Below are 26127 nucleotides of genomic sequence, written 5' to 3'. Positions count from 1 at the left end.
GTCTCCTGTCACTGAGCAGATAAAGCCTGTAGGAATCTGAACTGCTCCCTGTGCTCTGGTTGTGCTTCAGCTCCTGGCACAGCTGAAGAGGGATTAACTCCTTCCTCCCCCGGGTGCCGCCCTTGAGAGCTGGCAGTGCTGGGGTCTGACAGTTTTGAAACCATTTGGTTTGTAGGCTGTGTTCTTTTGTGGATTTTTTTTTTTTTTTTGCTGCTGTTATTAATGTCAGAACTAATACTGTACTAACTTTTTTGTCAGCTTTTGTCCTGGGAAATTGATAAGTTAGTGAAGCTCTTAGCTTTTATACAAATTAACTGCCAGTGAAGTAATTTTGTGAAACCAGAGTTTTGGGAATTGATTCGTTCTGGTTCCTTGATGTGTAATTAGGCAGCTTAACACCTATGTATTTAAAATTACTTTATTTTAATGTTCTGTAAACTGCATTTCCTAATGTCATGTCTGGTTTCTGGAGCTTGTGACACATCGGTCTTTTTCATAACACAGTGTGAAGGAAAAAAAAAAAGATGGATTTTTTTTTTTTTAATTATAACACTATTTAGGAGATCTGATGCTAAACTGTAGTGGTTTGGGGTTTTTTGTGTTTTGTTTTGTGTTGTTTTTGTTTTTTTTTTTTTTTTTAAATAGTTGATCTCTGGAATAGATTGTCTTAAAGTTTTGGGGTTTTTTAAGTAACTTATCTATAGCAGTGAATGTGTAACACTATGCAGAATCCCTTTTTTCTTAAAGTATTAAAAAACTGAAAGCTTCCGAGTGAATAAAAGCCATCATGGTTTTCTTGTGTACCATAGCCTTTTAAGTGTTTTATGATTTTTATAAGACTATATAGGTTCTCCAAAAGAATGATGATATTCCAGTTGCTTTTAAGAATGGTAGTTTGTGGCCTGTCACAGTTTAAGCAAGTCATGTTGAGACCCATTCCTCCTAATCCCTTGTTTCCCTAAATTTAGGGGAGAAAAAAATCTACTTTATGATCACAGAAGCCCTAGATTTTGCTTCTATTAACCATTAGGTTAAAGAAAACCAAACCAGCTTTCAAAAAAAGGACGTAGTTCTCTCTGTTCTCTGTGGATTTGTCTGCTGACCATGAGCTGTGTGTGCCTTTCTAATATTCCCCATCTGGCTCCCTCACTTAGTCCTTCTTCCTCACTGTGCATTAGCTGCCCAAACGACCTTGGGCTGTGTTTCAGACTGCTGTAGTAAACTCTGTCCAGAAAAAATGAATTTTTCGCAAGCTAAGTTTGATCATATTTCATACATAGTCAAAACTATGCTAAGTGTTCTCTCTAAGCGGCATCTGAGGGTATCTGGTAACATTAGCAGGGGTTAATAGGAGTATAGACCACTTGTCTTCCCGCCTGGGGGAAATTAATCTCAAAAGCATGATAAAGCTGCCTACTTTTGCCTGCGAAAACTTTAAAGAATGTTGTAAGCCCTTGCATTGTGTTATGCCTGCTGGTGGAGCTAAAATTCTGTATCCACTGGTTTTCTTCTTCCTTTGAGATCATTGAACCTTGCCTTCATGCTGTTATGTTCCAGAGCTAAACACTGACAGTTAATAAAATTAACGTCTTCATTTGGCTTTAGGTTGGAAATTTAGTTTTGTTTTTTGATAACTTGTGAATAGGGAAAAAACTTCGCAGTTAAATGGGATATCTTTATTTATAGTCTGTTTAGAATTTTTTTGTGTGATGGCTCTGAAAAGCCGCTCCAGATGTTATTTTATAGCTACTGAATTAAATGGAGATAACTAGGATTTTAATGCCAGAATAATGCATAAATATTAGTTATAAAACAAAGACATGTTCATAAAGGATTGGTCACAAATGTTATTTGATGATAAGAAACTTGGCCATTTTCGAGACTGAACAAAAACTTGTGATGGTGTAGTCATTTGGCTCACTGTGTTTAATATTTAAATATCACCTACCTGCTGACTGCAGGCTTTACTTTCTGTTTTCAAGAGGACTTGTGCTTAGGAAGTACCAAGTGAAAAATAATTAAAATATTTTCTTATATGTACTTGTAAATTAAAAAGAGCAAAATAAGATGCATACAGAAAAGGTGTTTTGGGGTTGCCTTCGTATAGTTACAATTGCATGAATAAATTTACTTAGATTTTAAAATTAATTTGGAATTATTTTTTAAAAAAACCCACCTTTTCTCAGCGTGTGCTACAACTGTTATTAGAAATATGTGGCTTCTTTTAGTCCACATTGTAAATTATGACGTAACAGAAAAGAAAGCTAGAAGACACTAAAATAAAGCTTATTAATAGAAAAGATCCATTGTCTTGATACATTGTTAATTTTTTGGTTTGGAACTAAGGAAAATATTTTTGGTGAAATGTTGCTATCTTGATATGTAGTAGGATAGTAAGTATTGTGAGTAAGAATTAGTAAAAATTACTGATCTTTGCTGCAAAAAGTTATTTTATAATAGAAAATTACGTAATTAAAGCTAGTGGAGAGGAGAATCTAGAATAAGTTGTAAGGTCTGTAAAGAGAATTTGAACATGTGACTTCTTTTAAATAACAGCTGAAGTTTGGGATAAGGAATTTGACCCTGTCATGGTAATACTTCGAACAGTTTACCGTAGAGATGTGCAGTCTGCAATGGACCGATATACAGCATTGTAAGTTGGATCATTTTTAGAAATGTAACATCGTATTGTTGCTTATTGTACAATAAATTTTTTTGTTTTCACTCTCTGGTAATGCTAACCATGTTATTGATGTTTTCAGGCTCCAGATTTGTCCTTGAGTAAATAGTTTATAGATTTACAGGGACTATCAGGGTTTTGGTTAGCTTAGTCTGTTACTGTTCCATAAATGTTTAAAAGTACATCTGAAGTGCCACAGACAAAGTAGTGAATGTCATCATAGATAAAATACTTAACCGAAAGTTAACGTTTACAAATCAGTTACAAAATACTGAAAGAGAGCAGCTTTATCTGCTTTTATTTATTTTACACTTAGGTACATGAAGCACAGTGTTACAGTGTTCTGTGTTTTGAAATTATATTGAAGACAGTGTTGTTTTTTTTCCTATGTAGTCACCCGTGACAGAAACCATGGGTGAATTAAATTCTGGTTTAAATACAGGAAAAAACACTTGTGGTACCCTTTTAAGTTCTTAGAAACAAGATTACTTGATCTTAATTCTATGCCTTAATATTCCATCCCTTACAGATTCTTATTTCAGCTAATTTAATTTGCTTGTCTTTATTTCACACCTTGGGAGTAAAAATAAAGTTAAAGAAACCCTTATAATAAACATAGTGAAATAATCCTCTGCCCCTGTGCTCATTCCGTTAGTCAAAGGGTCATCATAAACATATACTGTAAGTGGATTTGGGCAAGGTAGCAGTCTGTTAAATAATTGCATTGTCTACTGCACTGGATTCCAGCTCGTTGTTAGAAATGTGGGTCCACCTTGAATTTAACACTTAATTTTTAAGTTCATAGATCAGATAGCACTGGTATTGTCAACTACAGCTAATTATGTCTAGCGTTTCCTAGTGTTGCCTGTAATCCATTCCTACAGATGTGAGATTTCTGTGTTGGATGTCTGACTAATGTGGATTTGTGTGAAGTGAAAAGTTTTCCATCTCTTCTATGTGCCTCTTAGAATTGAAGTGGAATCCTTAAATTCATAGCAGTAATTAAGAATTCATTTAACTTTATAAATAAAGGTCATTTATGTCAGTGGTAATCCACAGAAAAATAAGACTGGATTCAATTTGTGTATACATTCCAATTTTTGGTATGCTTTTTAAATAAATTAAATGGCTTAGAAATGCTCATCAATTCTGAATTCAGTCTAAACAAAAAGAATGCAGGGCAGTTATCTATAACAGTGGCAGTTGTCTACATTATTGCAGTGTTTAATGTAAGTCTCACTTGTTTCAACAGTTTAAAGCAAAGTGGTAAATTCCCTGGGAACCCGTGGCCTCCTTACAAGAAGAGAACACCACTACATCCAAGTTACAAAGGTCTCATAAAGCTTTTACACTGTAAAACCCTGCACATCGTGCTGTTCACGCTTCTTTACAAGGTAAAGTCATAATTCTTGTTAAGTCCAGTACTGTACTTAAACTTTTTTAGAACAGGAGTTCTTAGAATTATGATTTTTTAAAAATAGGTTAATTACCGTAGTCAGGTTCAAATTTATGTAATGTTTTTATTTTTGTTTTATTTTCTAGATCTAATATGATGGTAGTTTTTCTACCATTTTAATTATTTCATGAATGATTGTTTCATATATAGGTACGCTAAGTCAGGTATCCAAGTGGCTGAGCAGTCTTGCTGTACTTAAGGCAACACTGTCTTATCCATCAGAGTTACCATTTCAGCTGTTGTTTGGTGATGGTTTCGGGGAACGTGGTGGAGTGAGTGGTATTCCTTTGGCTCCCACTGCAGAATTTTAAGGCATCAACAGCCTGTTCAAATATGTGCAGACTTGATGGCTTTAGATCCTCACTGGGAAATATGTCTCAGAACTGCAGTTGGTTCTGACATTGCTTCCCAGATGCATTCTGGCTTTTGATAATGTTATAGCACTTGTTTTTTCAGGACTAATTGATGCCTTTAAATTGTGTTTGGTATTGTCTTTGTTAGTTGGCTGCCCTCTTTATGAGAAGTCCATCCTTTTTGAAGAGTACCTTCATCAGAAAATGGGACTTTGCATCTCTCTTTGTACTTGTGTGCAAAGTGCTTTCAAAGCAGTGTGCTGCAGAGGCAGACGAGGGACTATAAAAAGTGGTTTGATTGAAAAGCTCTTCCCTGGGCAGACTTTCCTTTTGTGCTCTTTTAAGTGCTCCCAGCTCCCCTAAAGCTCTTGTTTTGTTTCACTGTTTGAACTTGTGTCGAATAGAAAATATCTGTTGTTAAGTACAGTAATAACTGTGTGGTATTCACAGAGAGCTGTGCTTATTCCCACAGAGTTGTTTCAGATGATTTCTTTCTCTAATGAGGTATCATGGAAGCTGTCAGTATATCATTAAGGTGAAAGAAGACAATATTTTACCTGAATTCATTCAATAGATTTCACCTTTATGACAGAAAAGAACTTTTTCTCAAATGACTCAAAACCTGAGTCATTACAAATTAATGACTTCAGTAAACTGCAGGTTTTGCTGTGTAATTAGTGCAATTTCAAAAATCTACTTTAAAATATAAAGTACAAAAAAATGGACTCTGACTACTAATTCGTCCTTTTCCATAACATGTCCCATTCTGTTATGGGTAAGACTGAATTTCGTGTGCAGAGACTTTCGAATGAAGCTATACCTTTTGGAAGCTCAGTAGCACAATACCTAATGGTTGGTCAAGGTTTTCCATTGTGAGACAACTAGTTTCTTTTCTTGCTGAAATTTAACCAATGTCTGACATTTTTTTCATGCTGAAAGCCTGTTCTGGCATGGGTTTCCAAGGCTGAAGAAAGGACGGAATATGTACCCTTTTCCCGTGTTTTGAACATTCTTTAATCAAGATTCTGGATTTTAATTTAGCCAAACTGTAGATACTGCAAAATTACGTTGTGTGCATGTTCTGTGGCTGTTTATTTGATTAAGTTAACTGTTGAAGTCCCAAGAAAGCCAACACCAGACCGGGCATGCTACACCAGAGCTAACTCCAGTTTTGCCTGGAGTGGTAGTAGTTTGTTTCCCAGGGATTTACATAATTTTGGCCAGAGAAGCTGCTGTGTGCGGCATGTTTAACCCTGCTACGCCCCAGCCGGGTGCAGTGGTGGGGCTGCCGGACCACTGCAGGGTGAAGAACAAGTCTGAGGTGTGGTACTGTGTAGTGGGGACTGGGGAACCACAGGACGGTTGGGGTTGGAAGAGACCTCTGGAGATCATCTAGTCCAACCCCCTGCCAGAGCAGGGTCACCCAGAGCAGGTTGGGCAGGAATGTGTCCAGGAGGGTTTGGAATGTCTTCAGAGACGGAGGCTCCACCACCTCTCTGGGCAGCCTGTGCCAAGGCTCTGCCACCCTCCAGGAGCATACCTGGAGAAAGTACTAGACAGCAGACTTACAGGAAGGCTGCTGAAGAGAAGGAGAGCTTGGCATTATGTAGAAGATGAATAATATTTTGACATGGAACAAAAATGGAGAATGTAGGGAAAGACTGCATCATCTTTTACTGTCTTGCTCATACCTTTTTTTGGCCGTTTATTCCTCTTACTCGGTTAAGAAGCTTCAGGGACTTAAATCTTGAGAGTCTTACAATTTCTGGGTTGCTATTTTAGCTGGAATGCTGAATACGTTTCTACCTGATTTGTGGATGGTAGAAAATACATAGTGATTGATTCCATGGATTGCCTTAAATGATGTTTTGTCTATTTGTGAAATTTTGCCAGTTTATAACAGCCTTTATATCCCTTGACTTCCGGGACTGTCTACAGAAGAACAGTAAACTACATTTGATGATTTGACTTTTCAGAAGCGTTGGTCAACATGACTTTTGATTCTGACTGCTACAACTGCACATGGTTTTCATATTAATGGAATACTGAGTGCCTTTTTAATTAAATAATCTATAATCTCAGATTTGATTGGGTTTGATTAAATTAGCTGCTCAAATGTAATTTAGAAAAGCTATTGTAAAACAATATTTAAGAACCTTATCTCTCTGATGTTTCTAATGGACGTATCTATTTATGAAATTTGGCCCTTGCAAAACTAAGTTATATTTAAAACTTCACTCGGCTGCACTCTAAAAATATTAATTTCTGTAGTAGCCTGTCAACAACGAAATTTTAAACATCTTTTCTCATCTATTTTTGGTAACTTGCGGGTTCTTGCCATTTTTTTTGCTTTAAATGAGAATATTCTCAAGAGGAAAGTTTTTTTCATTTCATCAGCACTGGTCCTTCCTCTCAATGCATTGAAAGCCGTGTTAGAAAAAAGATACGGGCATTTATTAATCTAAAGTTATTTGTAATTAAAAAAGATAACTGAAGATGGTTGTGAACTAAATTCATGTTAACCCTTCTGGCATTTCCAGTTATCCAGGCATCGCTTATAGGTCTGGGACCTCATGAGACCTTACGATGACAGATCACGTGAAAAAGGGAGGGAATCATAGAATGGTTCGGGTTGGGAGGGACCTTAAAGATCATCCAGTTCCAATCCCCCTGCCACCTCCCACTAGACCAGGCTGCTCAAAGCCCCATCCAGCCTGGCCTTGGACACCTCCAGGGAAGGCTAGGTGCAGCTCTTTGCTTGGAGCTGACAGCGGTGGTGTCTGTGCAGCTTTATCTGACACTTCGGTTTTAAAGTAAATGTCAGTTCGAACTAGTAACAATTTTAAGGTACAAGTTTGTTTGACTGGAAAGAAACATAAAATTAAATTTCGCTTTTGCGGTGATGCTCAAAGGTTAGTTTTTTCTAAACCTCAGAATAATTTTTAATCTTCTTAAAAAAAATTGAATAAAAACTGAAGAGTCTGCACTGTATTATCCAGAACACTGGTTTTGTACATCAGGATCTATTGAAGTTTTAATAGACTGAGTGGAATAATGATTTCCTGTCTTTTAAATGCAACACTTCTGTTGATCTGTTGCATCCAAAATTACATGTCTTATTTTGTAGTAGTGTTCCACTACTATTATTGAAGACTATATTAATGTTATGACTCTTAGTATTCTTGGCCTACTTGGAACTGTTTTTTTATCCTACAAGATAATCAATAATCATGTATTTTGTTGGAGCATTCAGTCATAACGAGTGAAGCTTAAAACATCTTGCTGGTGTTTCAGAGTAGATAGTTACAAGAACTGTTAAATTCCTGTAACGTAATAGGAATAGACAGTTCGCTGCTGTTGAAAATAATTTTTTCCTATCTGTATTTTTATGCATATGATAGGACTTCGAAAGTGCTAACATGCAACAAAAATAAAACTAGTTTAAATGCTAACATTGATGCTTAGTGTCTATTGAAAATATACTAAGGTAGCAAGTGTTGTTATGGTGTTCTGCCTGTCTAGTTGTCTTAAACTGATACTTGTATCTCATGATACATCTCTTGTGAGCACAGTGATTAATTAAGGAGAAAAAAAAAACAGGCAAAAATCACGTATGTGGCTCAAGACCTTCTACCTTTCCTAGTGTGGCTAAGCTGGAAGGTCACGCTTGGAGATAAAATTTGTAGGTAGTAGCTTGAGCTTCTTCATACAAGACTCCTGGCTACTTTCTCTACCTTCCAGCTTAGGTTAGAGATATCTGTCGGGTTTTGGGGTTTTGTAATAGGGGTTGTGAGAGTATCAAAGATAAAACCTTCTAAGATGTGGATGTCTGTTTTTCTGCCTAGATATTAATGGATCATCAGAATTTATCAGAACACGTGCTTTGCATGGTTTTGTATTTAGTTGAGCTGGGATTGGAAAATTCTCCAGAACAAGAGTCAGATGAAGAGGTAAGAATAAATACCATCTTTTTAATTAAAATACGGAAGTAGGAATGAGAATAAAACATCTTTATTTATTTACTTAAGCAGGGATCAACTAAGCAAAAAAAAAAAAAAAGCAATTGCATAACATTGTAAAGAGGAGTATGGTATCTTGCTATATTTTTCAGCAGTTTCTGAATATATATCCTGATAACACAGATTGGTCAGGTCTTTACTACTCCGGAAACTAATACTTGAAATTGGGTGCAAAAAAAATTTTAAATGATTGAGCCTAAAGGTCGCTTAAATTTCCAGAATTTCCACTGAGACCTTTATCACTGAGCATTTTATTGCTAAAGCTTTATATCTTCTAAAGTATGTGAATTAGCCAAAATACTAATTATGCTTTTGATGAGAATTTGAATATGAAGAGTCATTATTTCTGTGATTCCAGATTCCCGTATGGTATGTGCCTTTCATAATTTTTCCTACTGTTCAGCGTTGCTTATATGACTAAGGGTCTACCACTTCTTTTCAGAAATTGACTTCTATATAGTTCAGATTTTTTGTATTAATCTTAAATCGTACAGCTTTGGATTACTCTTAAGTACGTCCTTTTACTTCTGCTAGATAGTACATATTTGATTATATTGAAATCAAATGTCTGGATTTATGTATTTATCAGACCTGTTGTCTTCATGGTAGGCATCAGTTATATCATAATTCTCAGAGGTATATCAGCTTTAGCGAGGTGGATACTGCTCGACGTATTGTTCCTATCTCATGGAGGGATGATGGCCTCTGTAATACAGTTATAAAAGCAACTTGACTTATTGTAGCACATAAAAGAAAGTATACTGATTTTTTTATTATTATTATTTTAGGAATCTGCAGGTGGACAAGAGCGTTGCCATGACAGTTGGTTTCCAGGTAGTAACTTAGTTTCTAACATGCGTCACTTCATTAACTATGTCCGAGTAAGAGTACCAGAAACTGCTCCAGAGGTGAAGAGGGAACCACCTGCAAGTACGAGTTCTGACGGTTTAGCTTCATCACAAGTAAGTACATACAAATAGGGGTTCTTTTCCTAGATTAGTTTAAGTTATGGGCTGTTTGGCTTCTTGTGTTAGGATTTTTTTTTACTGTTTTTATACATTTTTTAGGATTTTTTTTTTTCTCCAGTAGTTTTTCCTAAGCGTTTTCCTAAGTTTTTCTGATAACAGAAACAAAAGTTATTTCAGATGATACCTCCTTCCAAATGATGTATTTAATGACTTTTTTTTTGTCCTCAATCTACCAGAGTTCAAGGCGGAAGAGCCTCCAGAGAGAGGTAGATCTGTGTGCAGTTTGTTCTCCTAAGCAATTAACTAGCAACATGGCTTTAACTGTGCTCACCTTAACATTCAGTGAAATTTTCTAATTTTCCTGAATTTTCCTTTAATTCATGTTGCAAGGACTCATGCTTTTTTCATATTCTTGATTGTAATCTTAGGTAGTAGACTTTTAAGCAGAGAAATGCCCTTACATTTTTAATACATATTTTGAAATAAAAGCTTTCTATTAAATACAAAATGTCACTGGTAGCTTACTGCTTGAGTTTTGTGTTTAGGCCTGTTTTGTCTTGGAAAGGTATTACTAACATTTAATAATGTAGAGTAGTCCTAGCTTTCTTGAATCTAGGTAAGTTTAACCTTACGTTGAAAGTGCATTTGCAATGATTAATGGCAAGTTTATTTGCTTTTTTTGTGAAAACAAAATGAATATGTAAACGGTGGCATCCTGAAAGATTTGTAGCCGGTAGAGAATATAATCTCTGCATCAGGATTTTTATATACAGCACTTCAGATTATTGTATGCCAGATGCAGTGAAATACAATGGATATTTCTTTTGCATGTTAATGTTAGAAAAATAAATCAAAGTTTAAAGTAGGTAGGTGAGATGAAACAGATTAAAACATAAAGAAGGTAGGTGAGATGATTTTCAGAATCTAATTTTTACATTTGATTTTGGAAGTATTTGGTACCTCTTGGTTGCCCAGCCTTCCGAGAAGGAAGTGGGTAAGATGTTAAAACATTCTGAATTTCATGTTCAAAATATTCAGGAAACATCTCTGTGCTATGGATTCAATATATGCGACTTGCTTCCATGTATCCTTGATTTGGGACTGAAATCAAGGGTAGCACAGAATAGAAACATCTGAGTGGGCTTTGCCATTAATGTAGTAACTCATGTGCTCACGTGCCCCAAATAGCAAGCTCTGCTTGCGTGTATGGGTTTGTGGCTTCTGGATCTCACCTAAAAAATCCACACAAAATGGACAATGCCCACGGGGATGTGTGGGCTCACCTCTGTTCCCCTTTGTGGGATTATGAGTTGCATTGCACAGCAGTGCATGGTAGACTTTCATAAAGACTTCTAAAAGACATGCTGAAATTATGAATATTCCAGAAAAAGTAAGGAAATATTACTTGGAGAACAGAATTCTAACTTTGACTAGAGCAACACCACTTGTTAGTTGTTTTGGTGTGGATGATATTTTTGTTTTGTACTTGGCTTTTTATGCAGCTGTGTATAACAGATTTGTTTAAAAATATGATATGCAGGGTTAGTATTTTGCTACCGAATTTCCATACATTTTAGAAGTTCAGAGGAAACTTCAAATGTTTTGTGCTTTTCCTCTTAATTTAAAATACTTTCTATAGTTTTTAAACATGTGTTGGTTATAGTTGTATTTTTTTTTAAAATTAAACATTGTAATTTTTTTCCCAAGAACTCAGGGACAGCTCAAGTGTTCAGTTTGGTTGCAGAACGCAGAAAGAAATTTCAGGAGATCATCAATCGGAACACCAGTGAGGCAAATCAAGTGGTTCGGCCCAAAACATCAATGAAATGGTCAGCACCTGGTGCAACTCCACAGCTAACCACAGCCATTCTAGAAGTCAAGGAAAGCATACTGTCCTTGCTGATTAAGTTGCATCACAAACTCTCAGGAAAACAAAACTCTTACTATCCTCCATGGTTGGATGATGTGGATGTTTTAATCCACACGGAAATTCCAAGATACTCTCACGGTGATGGAATGACAGCAGTAGAAAGAATTTTATTGAAAGCTGCTGTACAGAGCAGATTGAATAAACGTATAATTGAAGAGATATGCAGAAAGGTGACACCTCCTGTCCCACCAAAAAAGATTAGTTCTGCAGAGAAGAAAACTTTGGACAAAGAAGAAAGGTAACTTTAACAACAAAGTAAAGGGGCGGTAGAAAGGCAGCATGTGTTGTGCATCTATTGATTGATCTGTCTGTAGGTCTCTGCGTGAATTACTTATTTAAAGAATAAGTCTTAATTCTACAGCTCTGTTCTTTATCCATTTTGTATATACATGATTTACGTTGGTACTGAGTAAGAACCTGCACCTTGCTAATTTAGAGCTTTAAATTAGAAAACTTTCATAGTAATTTTATGTGATTATACAAGCTTGCCCTTAATATTGCCATGTGTGTCACTCATATATAAAAAGGTGCAGAATTAAGACTGTATTAACTTTTGAGGCTTAACTGTGCAATCTTAAGATGAGTTAGAAAGTTTTTTTGGTTTGTGTTGTCTGTTCACTCACATGCAAACGTCACACCATGATTATTTTTGTTTACTATATGTGGGTTAGTAATGATGCATTTTTTGCTTGTCCGACACATTCAATTTTAAAATTTCATTTTTGATTTTTTTTATAGGCTTTAATTTTTTAAAAACCATATTCATATTTTCTTATAACATGTCCTGACAACCTGCATGCCAGATGTCTGTCTTGGGCTGTTTTTTTGGGAAGATGCCCGGTGAAGTGAATAGTTGGTGTGGGAAGACAAGCTGGCAAGTTGTGGATTTTAGGGAAGAACTGGCTTGTCAGGACAGAAATAGTTGGAGAAGAGTAGCAAACGAAAGAACCAATTTTTAGTGAAAATCTCAGTGGGGGAGAATGGGGTCTTGGGAGCTGATAGGAGAAGGAGAACGTGGAATAGGAATGCAAATGCCGGGAGGGCACAAGTAAGACAGAGACTGGCATTTGGGGGATGTAATAGAGCCAGCCAGAAGGATGAGTTGGCTGGAGCGGAGCAGTGGGAAGAGATTGGTGACTGGTTAGTGCAAAGGACTGAAACATGGCATTTGAAGCGTGGGGACGGTGGATAGGTTTAGAAGGTTGGGGAGTCAAGAGTGGGGTGGTCAGGACAGAGAACTTACCGTGCTCACTGGAATGGACAAGAATACTCTTGAGTGCTCGTCCATGCATTATGTTGATGTATTCATGGTTTGTGTAACCAGACTTCTTGATTATGGTTCTGGATATTTGGCTAGAAACATGCAGCTATCTGACTCAGATGGTTTCTGGATTGCCTTTATTTATCCAAATAATTAATTTATTTGAAAACAAATTTTTCACTAAATTCTCTCTGATATGTCCAAGATCTACACTGTACTAGAAAATTAAACATAAAAAAATACAAGTGGATTTAATACTCTTTTATAAGTTGCATACTTTACAAAGTAAATTTTGTATTACAAGTGATCAGTTAATGGTTTAATTTTCAACATCCCTTGTAATAGTTCAGTAAATGAGAGAAACAGTCAAGAGTTAGCATGTAAAATGGCCTTTCAGAAAAGGACAGACTGAATGACTGCTTTAGATAAAGCACAGCTACATCTTGGGCACCTCCTCGTTATTGTGGTACTTAATAGTGCTGGATTTATGTACAGGAGAAGCATGAGAATTGATAAATCAAGTAACTTTACCTATAGAAAAGGGTAAAGTCATTCCTTTTCCCCTATAAAGGATGTGATATTTTCAAGGATCTATTGTGGGCACTTTAAGTTTTCAGTTAAAACTGAAACATAATGATGAAAATAAATGTTTCCAGTTCTTTGTTGTTCTGAGCGACTGTTTTATTCTCCTCAAATCCATAATGGCATTGGGGACCCATGAGGTTTATTAATGGACAGTGTGATAACTGAAATGATTAATCTCATAAACTGACAGTGCTCGTATAGTCAGGTTGTGCAATTTTTACTCTATTTTTTGATTGTTTTGTTTTATTTTTCATTTTCCCCCCAGTCCAGTTTCGTATTGGTGAAGATCAAGGAGGCTGCGAGCGTTCAGTGATTTCCCCCTTTTTTGGTTACTCTGGTTACATAGAATGACAAACTTGGCATCACTTAGGCAATGGGCTGTCGCCATAGAAACCGAAATACAGGGCTAGAAGAGAGCTTGAGCTGCTTTGCAGTATTTTTTCAATTGCAGTGTCATACTCCCATGGGCCATCATGGAAAATTACTGAGCTGTACTGAATCTGTCAGAGTTTGTTTATGTCTTCTTATTAAAGGCCTCTATTTACAATCGCTCCACTTTTAGTCAAGGCGTATATTGAGAAATTTGCAGGGAGAAATAAATAAAAACAGGTTTCATGAATGCCCTGGTATGCTCTTCAGAATAATGAATCTTAGGATTGTTGTAAATAGAAGTTATTTTGAGAAATGGTGGCTGTACAATGTGACAGATAAATGGGCAGAGATATTTGGGTTTTTAAGATGCCTTTAAAAAGGCAAGTTGGAAGCTTTGACTTACAAACAGACCACCTCAGGATAGCAGGTTACAGCATATTCACTGCTTTGGGCCTGTGCGTGCCTGTTCCTGTGCCAGGACAACGATCATCAGACAGTGCTGGAGACTAAAGAGCAACCCATCAGCATATCAGATGCCAAGGGATGTTTTTAAATCCCTTGTTAGTTATCTGAATCATCTCTGAGCGGGGGGGAAAAATTCGTTGTAAATGCTGATGCACAGAGTTTGTAGCTCCGATGGAACTTCCCTGGCTGCGCTGGGGAGATGCTGGGAAAGCCCTTCTCCATGGGGCATGGCACGTTGCCATGTGGTGAGAAGCTGTGGTGGGAGTTTTGTTTGGTTTTCCCACTTGAACTCTTCCATTTCCTCTATTTGTAAACTCTTGTCTAAGTAAAGATCCTTTCTTGCTACCTCAGGAAGAAGAAAATCAATGTCTATTTTCTTTATCTTTTTACATCCATCAATATTTCTCTACCCACTGCAGTACGTATATATAGGGAGTTATAGAATAGCTTGTCGAATGGCTTTGTGCAGATCACTAATACAGTTTAAATAGAAGAAAGAGTCTCTAATGTCTTCCATTTGTAAATCCAGAGCTGTGTTATGCTATGAGGGAAAAGTTAGCAAAGTCAGCTTGGCTCCAGGGAGACAAGGGCCTTCGGTCTGGAAGCAATCCCCACCTTCTTTCAGTCCAAGTATAAAAGCTGATGGTGACCAGTATCTAGGGTGGAGGTGGGGGAGAAGGAACCAGCATGAGGAGCCTTAGCTGGAAAAGAAATTATTCGTAGTTGTTTCCCTTGGCATCAAGCTTGATATCAAAAGTGAGCGAGGTAGGCTTATTATTATTATTATTAACTTGTAAACATTGGTTGCTCACAGGAGTACTTAGTTTTGTACAATAGCTCACTTTTCACTCTGTTGTTCTTCCCTTTTACAAAAGAAAAATAGCTTTCAAGACTTTCTTTTTCTTATGACGCCATGTCCTAATCTGTTAAAGGATCCCTTGGTTTTCTGAAGGGCTTACATAGGAAAGGATTTTATTCTTTTCTTTCAGAATCAAAAGAAAGTAACTCTTACTTCTTAAACATTACTTTTAAAGCGAGAGATTCCTTTTTTAGGCTTTGAAAATTAATCCCTTATTTAGAGAAAACTTGAATTTTCAGTGATATTGTTGAAGGTGGTGACTGTAATTAGCCTGACACTGTAAACATTTTTCCCCTCCGTTATATATACTGTTGTTTTTTCCCCCCTCCCTCTTCCCCCCTCTCCTTTCACTCAGGCGACAGAAGGCCAGAGAAAGGCAACAGAAATTGTTGGCTGAATTTGCCTCAAGGCAGAAAAGCTTCATGGAAACTGCCATGGATGTTGGTAAGTTTTTGTGTGGTTGCTTGCTTGCCTTTTTTTTTTTAATTATTTTTTTTTTATTTTATTTCCATGTTAGTATTAAGGTTTTTACTCAAACAGTTTAAAAAAAGAACAAACCCCAAACAAAAACCCCTCCCCTCAGATTCCACTACTGTATCCACTTGTTCACCAAGTACTTCTTAAGAGGCTTATAGTTGTGTTTTCTAGGACAGATAATACTGAATACATAATTGCTAGAGAATAGATTAAATGATCTTGAAAATATTTAAAAGATAACACCTTATCTGTAGGACATAATTTTATTCCTATTTTTTCTTTATATGCATTGGATGAAATTATTAAATGTATGTATGTGATGTGTGTTAAAGTATTTACCTTTTCATATATTTAGCTTGTTTTTTAAAGATTGCCATTTCTTTAATCTGTAATAATAAAATTTAGGATAATTTCTTTATAGAGCCTCAAATTTCGATAAGGTAGATTTTTTGCATTTCAAATTTATATATAGAACTAAGGAAAGCATAATTTTTTGGTCATCTCAGTTGCTAAAAATAACATTGTATTCTATTTCAAGTACAGGTTTTACAGCAGAATCAGCTGCTTTTCCTGAGGATAAGTTCTTTCAGGTTCTGCTCTGTAGAAGCACATAATCTTGATTAGTTTGCTTGTGTTTAACTGAGCAATGGAAAATATTTTCATCATCTGGATGACTTCAGTGAAAATTAGCACTTTTGAAAGATAAGACAAAGGAGGAATCTTTTTTCTTTTTTTTCCCCCTCTTTCAATCAAATGTTATCTGCTATGTAGTTTTGTTTTGAGTTTAAGCACTGGTTAGAAATAATCTGACAACTGCTTTTGCTGAAAAGGTCTAGGTTTTGAAATTGTTGAATTCCCTTCAGTTCATAGGTTGCTGAAAAGATTTATTCCTTCATACTTATGCAGGTTTTGGACACAGCAATCATTTGAAATTTCTTTAGCAAATATTGACTATATATATGGTGTTATGTTTGGAGAATGTGCAATACAACACAAAGCTCACAGATGAATATGAGTTTAAGTTAAATTAGTTCCACCCCCCTGCCCTGGGCAGGGACACCTCCCACTAGACCAGGTTGCTCAAAGCCCCGTCCAGCCTGGCCTTGAACCCCTCCAGGGATGGGGCAGCCACAGCTTCTCTGGGCAACTCCTTCCCATGTTTCACTACCCTCGGCATAAAAAATTGGGATGCTGCTATGAAACATGGCTTAAAAGGAAGTTACCCATGTTCACTGTTCATTTTTCATATTAAGTGTGTCTCATTTTACCAGCAAAAATTATTTATGTGAACTGGAATTCACAAAATCATCTGGAATCTGAAAATAAAGGTTGGCATTTTCTTGCAGATAATCACTGTAAAAAAAAATTCTGACTATTTAGCCCTTTCCATTTGTGCCCCCTGTTAGTTTCTATTTACATTCTGTGACATCTGCAGAAATGCATTGCTGTTCGAGCCTGCCTGGAAGTAATTAAGTGAAATTTAGAAACAGTTATGTTAATGAACTAGGATGAAACAGAATCCACTGTGCTGTCTTTAGCTGTTTGACTGCAGGACAAACGTAAAAAGTAGAAAAATAAGCCAAGAAACATCGTTCTAAGGGCAGCAGATAGAGCTCTTGAAATGCCTCAGGAGAATGTGAGTCAAAAATGTGTTGTCATGTACAGGGTCAACTCCATAGGCCTTCTAGTCTCCTAGTAATAGTTGCTTTTACGTCTTTGTTTTGAGAGTACTTACCGCAGCGTGAGGCAGTGGTTTATCCGTCATGACGTGGAACTCCACAGAAGAGATTTTTGAAACTTCGCTGCCTTTCAGGCTGGACTTGTTAAGAACAAAAATAAATCCCTCTGCGCAGGTTAATAGTTGCCTTTAACAAATTACGGTAAAATTTGTCAAGACCTGTCTATTTATGTTTTATAAACATGAAATATTATGATCCATTTGAGGCAAGCTGATGAACCTACCTAATCAAAAGTATCGTAGTGAAAATTTGTGAATTGGTTAATTTGTGAATTATAAATATTAAGGTATCTTGCATCCCTTCAATAGTTTTGCTGGCTCTGAAATGCCCAATATGATTATTTTTTTTTAATGCCTCATGTAAGTATGCAATGTGATTTTTGTGTTTCTTTCTGATGTTGTGAGTCTCAGCAGGACGTCATTTTGTCCTTCAAGCAAACGTTCCTTAGCTAGAGTTAAAAAGAAGTGCAGAGTTTTAATGCAAGGTGACACACATTTCCTAACGCTCAATCTTCTGAACCCAGATAGAAAAATAAATTAGGTACTGATCTCTTGAGAATACGTATGCTGGGTCAGGGCAAAGAACATTAGCATGCTAATGGTTGCTTTGATGCTGAGGGGCCGCTTTGACACACAATGTATACAGCAGGAAAAATGTTGACTCCAGTCAAAATATTGTAAACTATATTTACTGTGTTTACAGAGCCCTTTCAGTTCTGGGGTTTTGCTGGATAGGGGGAAAGAAGGGGAGTGAATCTGTAACTCTGGAGAGTACAAATGAAGTAAAAATTCGTGCAGCAATGCATTCTGCAGCAAAACTGTGCTAGATTTTAGCAGACTGATTTGCTAGGAGGTGGGAAATGCTAGGATTTTGTGACTTTGGGTCTCTCAATCCTATTGGTACAAACCAAACAAAGAGCTAAATAATTAACTTTTTTAAAAACCCATGGGAACGATAGCGTTTGGCACTACCCTGGATTTCTGTCACAGTTTAAATGTTTTCATCCTCCTTTGGTGTTTTCATCTTTGTTTTTACTGAGGTTCATATTTATCCAGATTTCTGAAATAATTCACAAGGATAAAGTCCCAGAACCCACTGTAGGGGCGGTGGTGTGTGTTATAACCTTAGACAAACCTTTGTGAACTGATACCGATACCATGTGTCTTATCTTGTATTTCCCATTTGCTCCTTCTTCACACACACTGACATCATCAGGACAAGTCTCTGTGAAATCAATTAGGTTAAATCTTTGGAGAGTCAGAGTTTGAAACTAAGCATCTTTGGTTGTGTTCCAAAGGACGCTTGACAAGAAAATACACTTGCTTTCTTGCGTGACTGCTGCCTGGCTAGTAAAGACGTGCTTCAGCCTGGCGACTTGAAGCCATCTTGGTCTTCTTGCTCTGCCGTTGTCACTACCTACTTTCTGAATCTCCAGTGAAGCGATGAGATGTCTTCTTTTGGGTGCCAGAGGTTTTTACACAAAACAAAACAGAACCGCAGGCTCCTGCAAAACCTGTTTGAAAGATGGAGGAGTAATATGCCTGAAGAGGAGTATCTTAGCAAACGTCTGGCAGAAGATTCCTTTGGCACTCAATAAGGCAACGTTGTTCTGGGACATAACGCGCTAGTGCTGTTTTCATGGAAAGGTCTTCCTAGGGTCAGCAAAAAATGTTGGGAGTTTATGTATCAGTGGAAACAAAATAATGAGATTTTTAGATTATTCTTCACCTTTTAGTTGCAAGTGATGCAGCTTTGTTCATGTGACGGTTCTTGGTGGCGATTTGGGTAGGGTTTTTAGCTAGAATAGAAGGAATTTTATGTTCTATTAAGGTTTAACTATAAAGATTTTTAATCGATATAAAAGGACATTTAACAAGGTAATAATTTTTATTAAGCTGTCTTTATATAATTGTATATTTGTATTTTTGAGTTAGAAAATGTTAGTTCATGCTTTAAAAATAGGTAAGAACCTGTATTTTCTAAATCAAATGAATAAAATAGCATTACAACTCCAGTCATTTTAAATAAATACCTCACAGGTTGCCATGGAAAACACAAAGCAGTTCTGTACTTCTGTTTACATGAAATGGAGAAAAGCGGGGGGGAGAGGGGGAGGGCGGGGAGAAGACTGTGAAGCTAGAAGTTTCTGGGCATTTTAAGCTTCCGTATTGCAGAACAGTGCAGTTTAGTTTTATTTTTCTCCATATGAATAGGAAATACATAACAGAAAGTGAAGTAGAATGGAGACATTGCAATTACTTTATATTCAGAAGTATCAGTGCGCTAATGAAATATTTCAGAACAAGGTTTGCAGGAGTCTGTCTCATTTTCGACAGTATTTTGAGTTGAAACATGTTTGTCCGGGTCCTTGTCACTGTAGGTGGATCATGTAGCTGGTGAGGCAGGGTCTGCGGCTTCCACAGGAGCTCCACAGAGGCAAATCTCAGGAAGGCAAGAAAACCAAGGTTGAGATCGTTGCTGTATGCATAGCTTGCTCTCTTCTTTCCAGACTGACACTAATATATTTTCACCCATGAATTACGCTGCCAAAATGTACCTTTTCAAACAAAGCATAGCCCAGGTCTTACCTTCCAAAGAAGCTATGTTAAGCCAGTAATCAAGGTTTATCATAGTCCATTCAAAAAGAATTGGGGTTTTTTTATTGTTTGTTTGGGTTTTTTTGGTGTGCTTAATTATTTGAGATTTTAAATCCTTGCCGATTTCTCTTATCAATGGATTTTGTATTAATTTGCTTTGTTTTCTTTCACTAGCTCTGGGGGAAATTATTTTATTAGGAAGTCTTCCTTTATGCTAGAAGTGTAGTTCCCTTGAAATTTTATTGTTTGCTAAAGTAGCCTAGCACTAGATCTAAGTACTTGTGAAGGAAACACGCGTTTGATCGCTGAGTTTTAAAATTAAATTAGCCTGATTTTTATGTCCCTGTTGCACGTAGGCAATAGAAGTATAGATTGCCTATACTGAATTATTTGAAACACCTTTTAAGTACCAGGATCTGTGGTTTTTTTCCCTTCAGGTTTAAGATATGCAATTCATGATGAATGCTCCTTTGTAAATTAAATGACTGATTTTGAGGACTTCCATTGAGTTGTTCAAAATCTGATTGACACACTATATTCTCTTACTACATGTCTTAAAAAATGTTGAATGGATGTGTGTTTTATGTTTTCTTGACAATATTTTAGAAAAAGGTCAATAAGAAGGATGGAACTCTCTAGTAATTCTTGTGTTATGTGCTCCTAATCCACAGGCATATGTGAGCATGCGTTACACAACTATGAGGAGATGTTAAATAGAAAAAATATCTCTAGTGTTTATTTCCTCCCTGCTGTGTTACAGTTCCTCATAGGTTTTCTGTATGTTTAGACTTAAAAAACATTTACAGTTGATGCATTCTACTTTTTATTGTACGTCTGACTGCCACTAGATGGTGATAGACGTGTGTACAATATTAAGAACTGTATGTCCATGAAGACAGGAGTTCACTTTCATATGACCCTCAAGAACCGACTGGAAAATCAATAGTTACTAAAACAACATAACTTTGATTCTGCCCTGTGAGAGCATTGCACGGAGCTTTTCATAGCAAAGAAAGATGCTGCCTGGCATCCAACACACCTCTTATAGCAACAGGCCTCCTGTGCTGAACTTAGCGTGGATTTTCATCAGAGAGCAGCTCTCTTAAAAGCAGTTCTGCATGAGGACTGTTGCTGCACTCAAGTTTTTTGGGTTCTGTATCCAGCACCTTGGCTTACTTAATCAAGGAGTTAAGATGGGGAGGAAGTGTTTTCCTTTGGAAAAATTATCTTCTAGGAAAGAAACAAAGCACCCTTAGAGTCTCGATGAAAAGGCTGACTGTACGTGTTCCCGATCAGTCAGGAGAGGATCATTTAGTCTTAAGGTGCTATTCTTTCAAGCCAATAAGAATTCTTACCTTGGATTGTAACATAACATAAAATTCGTTCCATTTTATTTAGCGTCCTGCCCTGAAATCACCACCAACAACTGTCACGTGAACAAAGCTTCGTCAAGTGCAGTTGCTTCAGTCGTTTGAACGTTTAGCCTTGAACGTTTCTGTCTGTGCACCTAGGAAATAATAAAGTGGCCCATTAGAAAAAACAGATCTCTGATACATCTTGTATGCAGTAAATGTTTAAATGTCTACTGCATAGCAGCAGATTACTTTCTTAATGCACCACATATTTTTAAAGCTTGTTCAAGTTTCATATTAAAAATAATCTTTTGGTTTTAGTTGCACGTTTCATTCACTTTGTCTAAGCATCTTAAAATTATTTCTAAGGTCTGCAGATTAACTTTTTCCTTCTAATTGTTGTCAGAGTTTTCAATATAGTATCTAATGAAACAGAAGTTACATCTCTGCTTTGTAGAAGTTTTAAAGAGATCACGCTTAATGCAAAACTTGAACTAAACATTTAATTCCACTGAATATGGGAAAACTTGTACTTCAGTGTGTAGGTGTCTTTCTGTTTGAAGCAGCAAGGTTAGTTTCAAGTAACTGTCAGTGTATTAGTTGTAGATAAACTACAGAAATTATTTTGGAGTTTTTTCATCACTACCTCAGTGCAGATACAACTGGATTTCTTTCCCTCTGTTTAATATCAATTTTCTTATCCTTTTTTAGAATCACCAGATGCTGATATTGCCATGGAGGTAGCTACATCGGAACAGCATGTTTCTGAGGCAATATATGATTGTGTTATTTGTGGACAAAGTGGTCCTTCTACTGAAGACAGACCTACGGGGCTAGTTGTCCTATTACAAGCATCCTCAGGTACCAATGCTTGACTTCTTGGACAAGCAGTGTTTCTGCAGCTTTTAGTATGTGTGCATAAATACTGTTGTGTCTCATGGAGCCTGGAAAGAGAAGAGTCTCCACTTTTTTTGGCGGATGATCCTCCGTGAGGCACATGTGTAGGTCTAAGGATACTGAGAAAATTTTTAAATGTTTGTGAAAAGAACGAACATTTTCATTCCCTCATAGTTCCTGTTAGCTTTTGGAAACACAGCAGTATATAATAGACCTGCAGGAAAATAGGCATTGAAAGAAAAAGAAAATAAAATAGCCATCAGTGTGTCTTTATGTATGTATGTGTATTTGTGTATATGTACTTTAAGTACAAATGCAAAAGCACAACTTTCAGTGTTCAATGTCTTTAATAATTTTTTTTACTGTTTAACATCAACAAAGCACATTGTAGTTACAAACCAGAACTTCCTGATTGTTCTTTTGATTGTTTAGCATGTTGTTATCCATTGCATTCTTTACTGCTGCTTTTCTCCGTACAGTGTTGGGACAATGCCGCAATAGCACTGAGCCAAAGAAACTACCAACTACTGAAGAGGAGCAAATATACCCTTGGGATACCTGTGCAGCACTGCACGATGTGAGGCTTACAACTTTACAGCGGTACTTTAAAGATGTAAGTATTTCATATGAACAGTGCTACCACTTACGAAAAAATCATGCAAAAAGGTAAATGAAATTACAACTGTGAGTCCTTACAGTTTCATTTCTACATTTAGTGAACACTTTGTCATGTTGTAGTAGTGTTTACATTTGATAGGGTCCTTATTTTTAAATAGTGTTTGGCTTTCCTCTAATTACATTTTTAGCGTAGGTATCTAGTCAATCTATAGGCTATATAGTCATTAAATATCCATGCAGACGTTCTCTAGAAGAAGATATTTTACAATTAAGTGTAATCACACAACTGAGATGTCATTTCACTGTCTTGGGTATTACTTTCAAAACACCAGTTTTCTTGCAGCCATTAAAAGAACCCAATCAAGGAATTACTCTTAATCAGTTAAAAGTATTTTTGGCAGCATAGAGTAAGTTGAAAGAGTTGTTTTAACCTGTAACAGTTTTCTGAGACACTACAGAGAAGGGGGAGGATGAGTGGATGGGAAGGAGGGACCAGCAGAAGACTTCACCCTCTTCTGCTGAATGCTAAATTCTGCACAGCATTACTGAAATTCAATTTTACATTAATTGGTATGTTATTGTTTGTTTTGCAGTTCTGGTAGCTGTTCCAAACAGAGTTTTGCATTGCTTCACAAAGCCACATTACAGCTTTTCGTATTTAACTTTGAGAGCCAATTCTTGTTGCTTAACAGAACACGTTCAGTTAAGACCTCTGAAGCAGTGAAGTGCTGCCTGTGACTCTCCTTGCTAGTGTAAGGAGACACGTGAACAGCCATGTAAGATAAAATATAACTGTTCTCCCCAAGAATGATTTCTCAGAAGAATATGTAACTTGTGACCCTACATTAGTTCCTATAGGTTGGTCCCAGGTGACATACCGGCTCTTAGGTAGATCTAACTAAATAATCAGCCTTTAGAAGCTTAAATACTGGCTTTAAAGAGGAAAAACTGTGGCAATTTTTACTCTGACACGATTGCTGGCTTTCTTGGAATCTGTCATCCACAGATAATTGAAATTTGCCCGCTGTAACCAAGGTTGCTTATGTAGAGTAGATTAATTCAGAGTAAATTTCATAATTGTTTTCATATAGTTTTAAAAATTGGTCAGTGTTTTCAGAAAAATACCTTCTGAGGCAAATACTATACACTTTCTTGCTAGAAAGTAAAACTTTGAAAGATGTAAGCAGGAAATTATTTCTGAACAAAAGATATATTATTTTTTTTTTTAGTTCAAAAAGAATCTGTGGACAAGCTTTTCTTTTTCTGACATTGATGGTGTTTGCTTATTATTATTTAAAATGTATGATAAATGATAAAAAACATTGACCAAATACTGTAGCTTTATTTTTAAGTGTTTGCATACTACAGATTTAAGGAGTTCCAAGCAAAATGTTACCCAAAAACTTGATCTCACTGAAGGGGATATTTCCCTTTCTGTGCAGTAACACTACCAACAGATTGGTCTAAAGTACACTGTAATGCAATGAGCAAACGCATCCTGCTTTCAAAAATTCCAGTCCTGAGTCCAACATTAGTTGAATTAGCTGGTTTTTCTTTCAAGTTTCCAGGTCACTACTGTGCTAAAAAAATGTCTCTGCATGAAAGAACTAATCCTTAAATTTCTTTTGGCATAAAATGGAAACATCTGTTAGTGTCTTGAGCATCTTGTTCAGCTGAGCTAAGCAATAAGAAGTCCTTTTGTTTGTCAACTGTGCCCTTCCCACTAAGTGTCCTTCCTCTAACAACAGATTTCAGGAGGCAAGAGAGTAATTTCACTTAGATGTGAAAATCTTAAGTTGTGAAACAAGATCTAGCTCATTCTACTAGAAGAGAAAAAATAATATTCAAAAAGGACGTGTTATATGCAGATTGGGCATAACAGGCCAATTCTTTCCATGGAGATTCCTTTTGCGCTTTCTTAGCTGAAATTTGGTGCTTGTTGTCAGTCAAAGGAAAAATCACTGAAAGTGATTATTTTTAATATGGAGAGGTGTGACTAAGGATTAGGAGATAAAATTTCATATACTAGATTTATAGGACTATTTTCAGAATCACATAGTACTCTGTAACCAATAACTTCATAGAGGTGTGTTTCATCCCAAGCCTGTGGCTTACTTTGGAATCTCCTCTATTTCTGAACTCAAGGGTAATAAAGCCTTTCTGCAAAGACTTTGAGGTTGGTTTTTCTTCCTTTGCAACTGCTGCTAAGTAGCCTCGTTAAATACATGCAATAAATAATATGTTTCCTGGATGAAACATTTGTCCTGTGGGGCTTATCCAGGTATGTCATATGACTTTACTGATAGTGCAGAACTAAATCATGCAGGAACCAGCAGAAGAAAAAGAAAGTTTTTCTCGAATTCTATGAATCTTATGTTGAGACAAGGTATATAGGAGCATGTTCTATAGCTAGAATTTGTATTTTTGTTTTGATTTCCTGCTCATATGGGGCAGGGGGGGTGAAGAGATGCTAGGACATCCTTAGGAAAAAGCTATCAGAGTTGGTGATTCGTAGTACCCTGGTTTTGCATCATACATTAAGACCATTTTAGGGTGAGCCTACACTAAAAATTGTTTTCCCATTCTGGTAGCCATAAATCCTTTTCTGTGCTTTAAATGTATAAACAGATTGTACATTTCAATCTGTGTATGAAATTATTTCTTTGAGAAATGGAAACTTAATAATTAGAGTGACTGCAGCTAGGTATTCTGCAGGAGAATTTTCTAAAATTCCTTACCGTAAGTTTGCCAGTGGTGACTCTCTTTTCAGCTCATTATTTTCTGAGAGCTGCCAGCGAGGTAACTTTATTTTTGACATGCGGGCTTTAAGTGCAGTCTTTGAATAAGGCTGACGTCTTCAAAACAGTCCCTAGTATAAAATTCAGTTCACTAAGCAAGGATTTGTTCTCTTTTCCTTTTAGGAGATGTTATATACAGTATTGTTCAACAGCTCATTAAAACCCCTACGTGTTTACACTGAATTTTAATAACAGATTGGGGCTTAAGTATATAACTGTGATCCTGTTATTTTGGTTACTTACCAAACTGAATGAAATGTATTGGAGCAGTATGCTGCCCTTGTACGTGGGATAACTTGTGCTATTGGAACAGATGGTAGAGTTAGAGCTGTCTTCATGCTGTAATAAAGAGGTTCTTAAGATAATGACTTCTTTAAAGTGACAAGAACTGTGAAATTTTCGCTTAAGTGTTTGGCTTTTTACTAGAAAGAATAGCATAATGCCAGCCATGGAAGTTAGCGTAAGTAAATACAGTGGTGCTGGACTCGACAGTGCTGGGTTAACAGTTGGGCTTGGTGATCTTAGGGGTCTTTTCCAACCTAAATGATTCTATAAAATAAATTTTTTCTTTATTTCCTCACCCTATGTCTTTTAGTTAGATTGCATGGAAATAAAAATAAATACATTTTTTAAAGTCTTAAAATAAGTTGTGGCAAATACCTTTATAACTATATATATTGTTCTTTTTTCTTACTGTTTTT

The 26127-nt window shown here is 36.5% G+C and overlaps 1 protein-coding gene across 6 annotated transcripts in view; it reads left to right on the top strand.

The window, feature by feature from the left end:
• Window positions 1-26127, top strand: part of UBR3 (ubiquitin protein ligase E3 component n-recognin 3) — a 114127-nt gene that overhangs the window by 43828 nt on the left and 44172 nt on the right. For all 6 annotated transcript variants that reach the window (XM_074596308.1, XM_074596307.1, XM_074596311.1 and 3 more), the window contains 9 exons: window positions 2557-2653; window positions 3933-4074; window positions 8335-8439; window positions 9297-9470; window positions 9713-9742; window positions 11184-11644; window positions 15304-15392; window positions 21825-21974; window positions 22490-22623. In XM_074596308.1, coding sequence (XP_074452409.1) covers window positions 2557-2653; window positions 3933-4074; window positions 8335-8439; window positions 9297-9470; window positions 9713-9742; window positions 11184-11644; window positions 15304-15392; window positions 21825-21974; window positions 22490-22623 — 1382 coding nt within the window. The remainder of the gene's footprint in view (window positions 1-2556; window positions 2654-3932; window positions 4075-8334; window positions 8440-9296; window positions 9471-9712; window positions 9743-11183; window positions 11645-15303; window positions 15393-21824; window positions 21975-22489; window positions 22624-26127) is intronic.

The sequence above is a fragment of the Larus michahellis genome, chromosome 7, assembly GCF_964199755.1.
Source record: "Larus michahellis chromosome 7, bLarMic1.1, whole genome shotgun sequence".
Classification (NCBI taxonomy): domain Eukaryota; kingdom Metazoa; phylum Chordata; class Aves; order Charadriiformes; family Laridae; genus Larus; species Larus michahellis.
The sequence above is the reverse complement of the archived record's forward strand: the minus strand, read 5'-3'. Positions and strand labels throughout refer to the sequence as shown.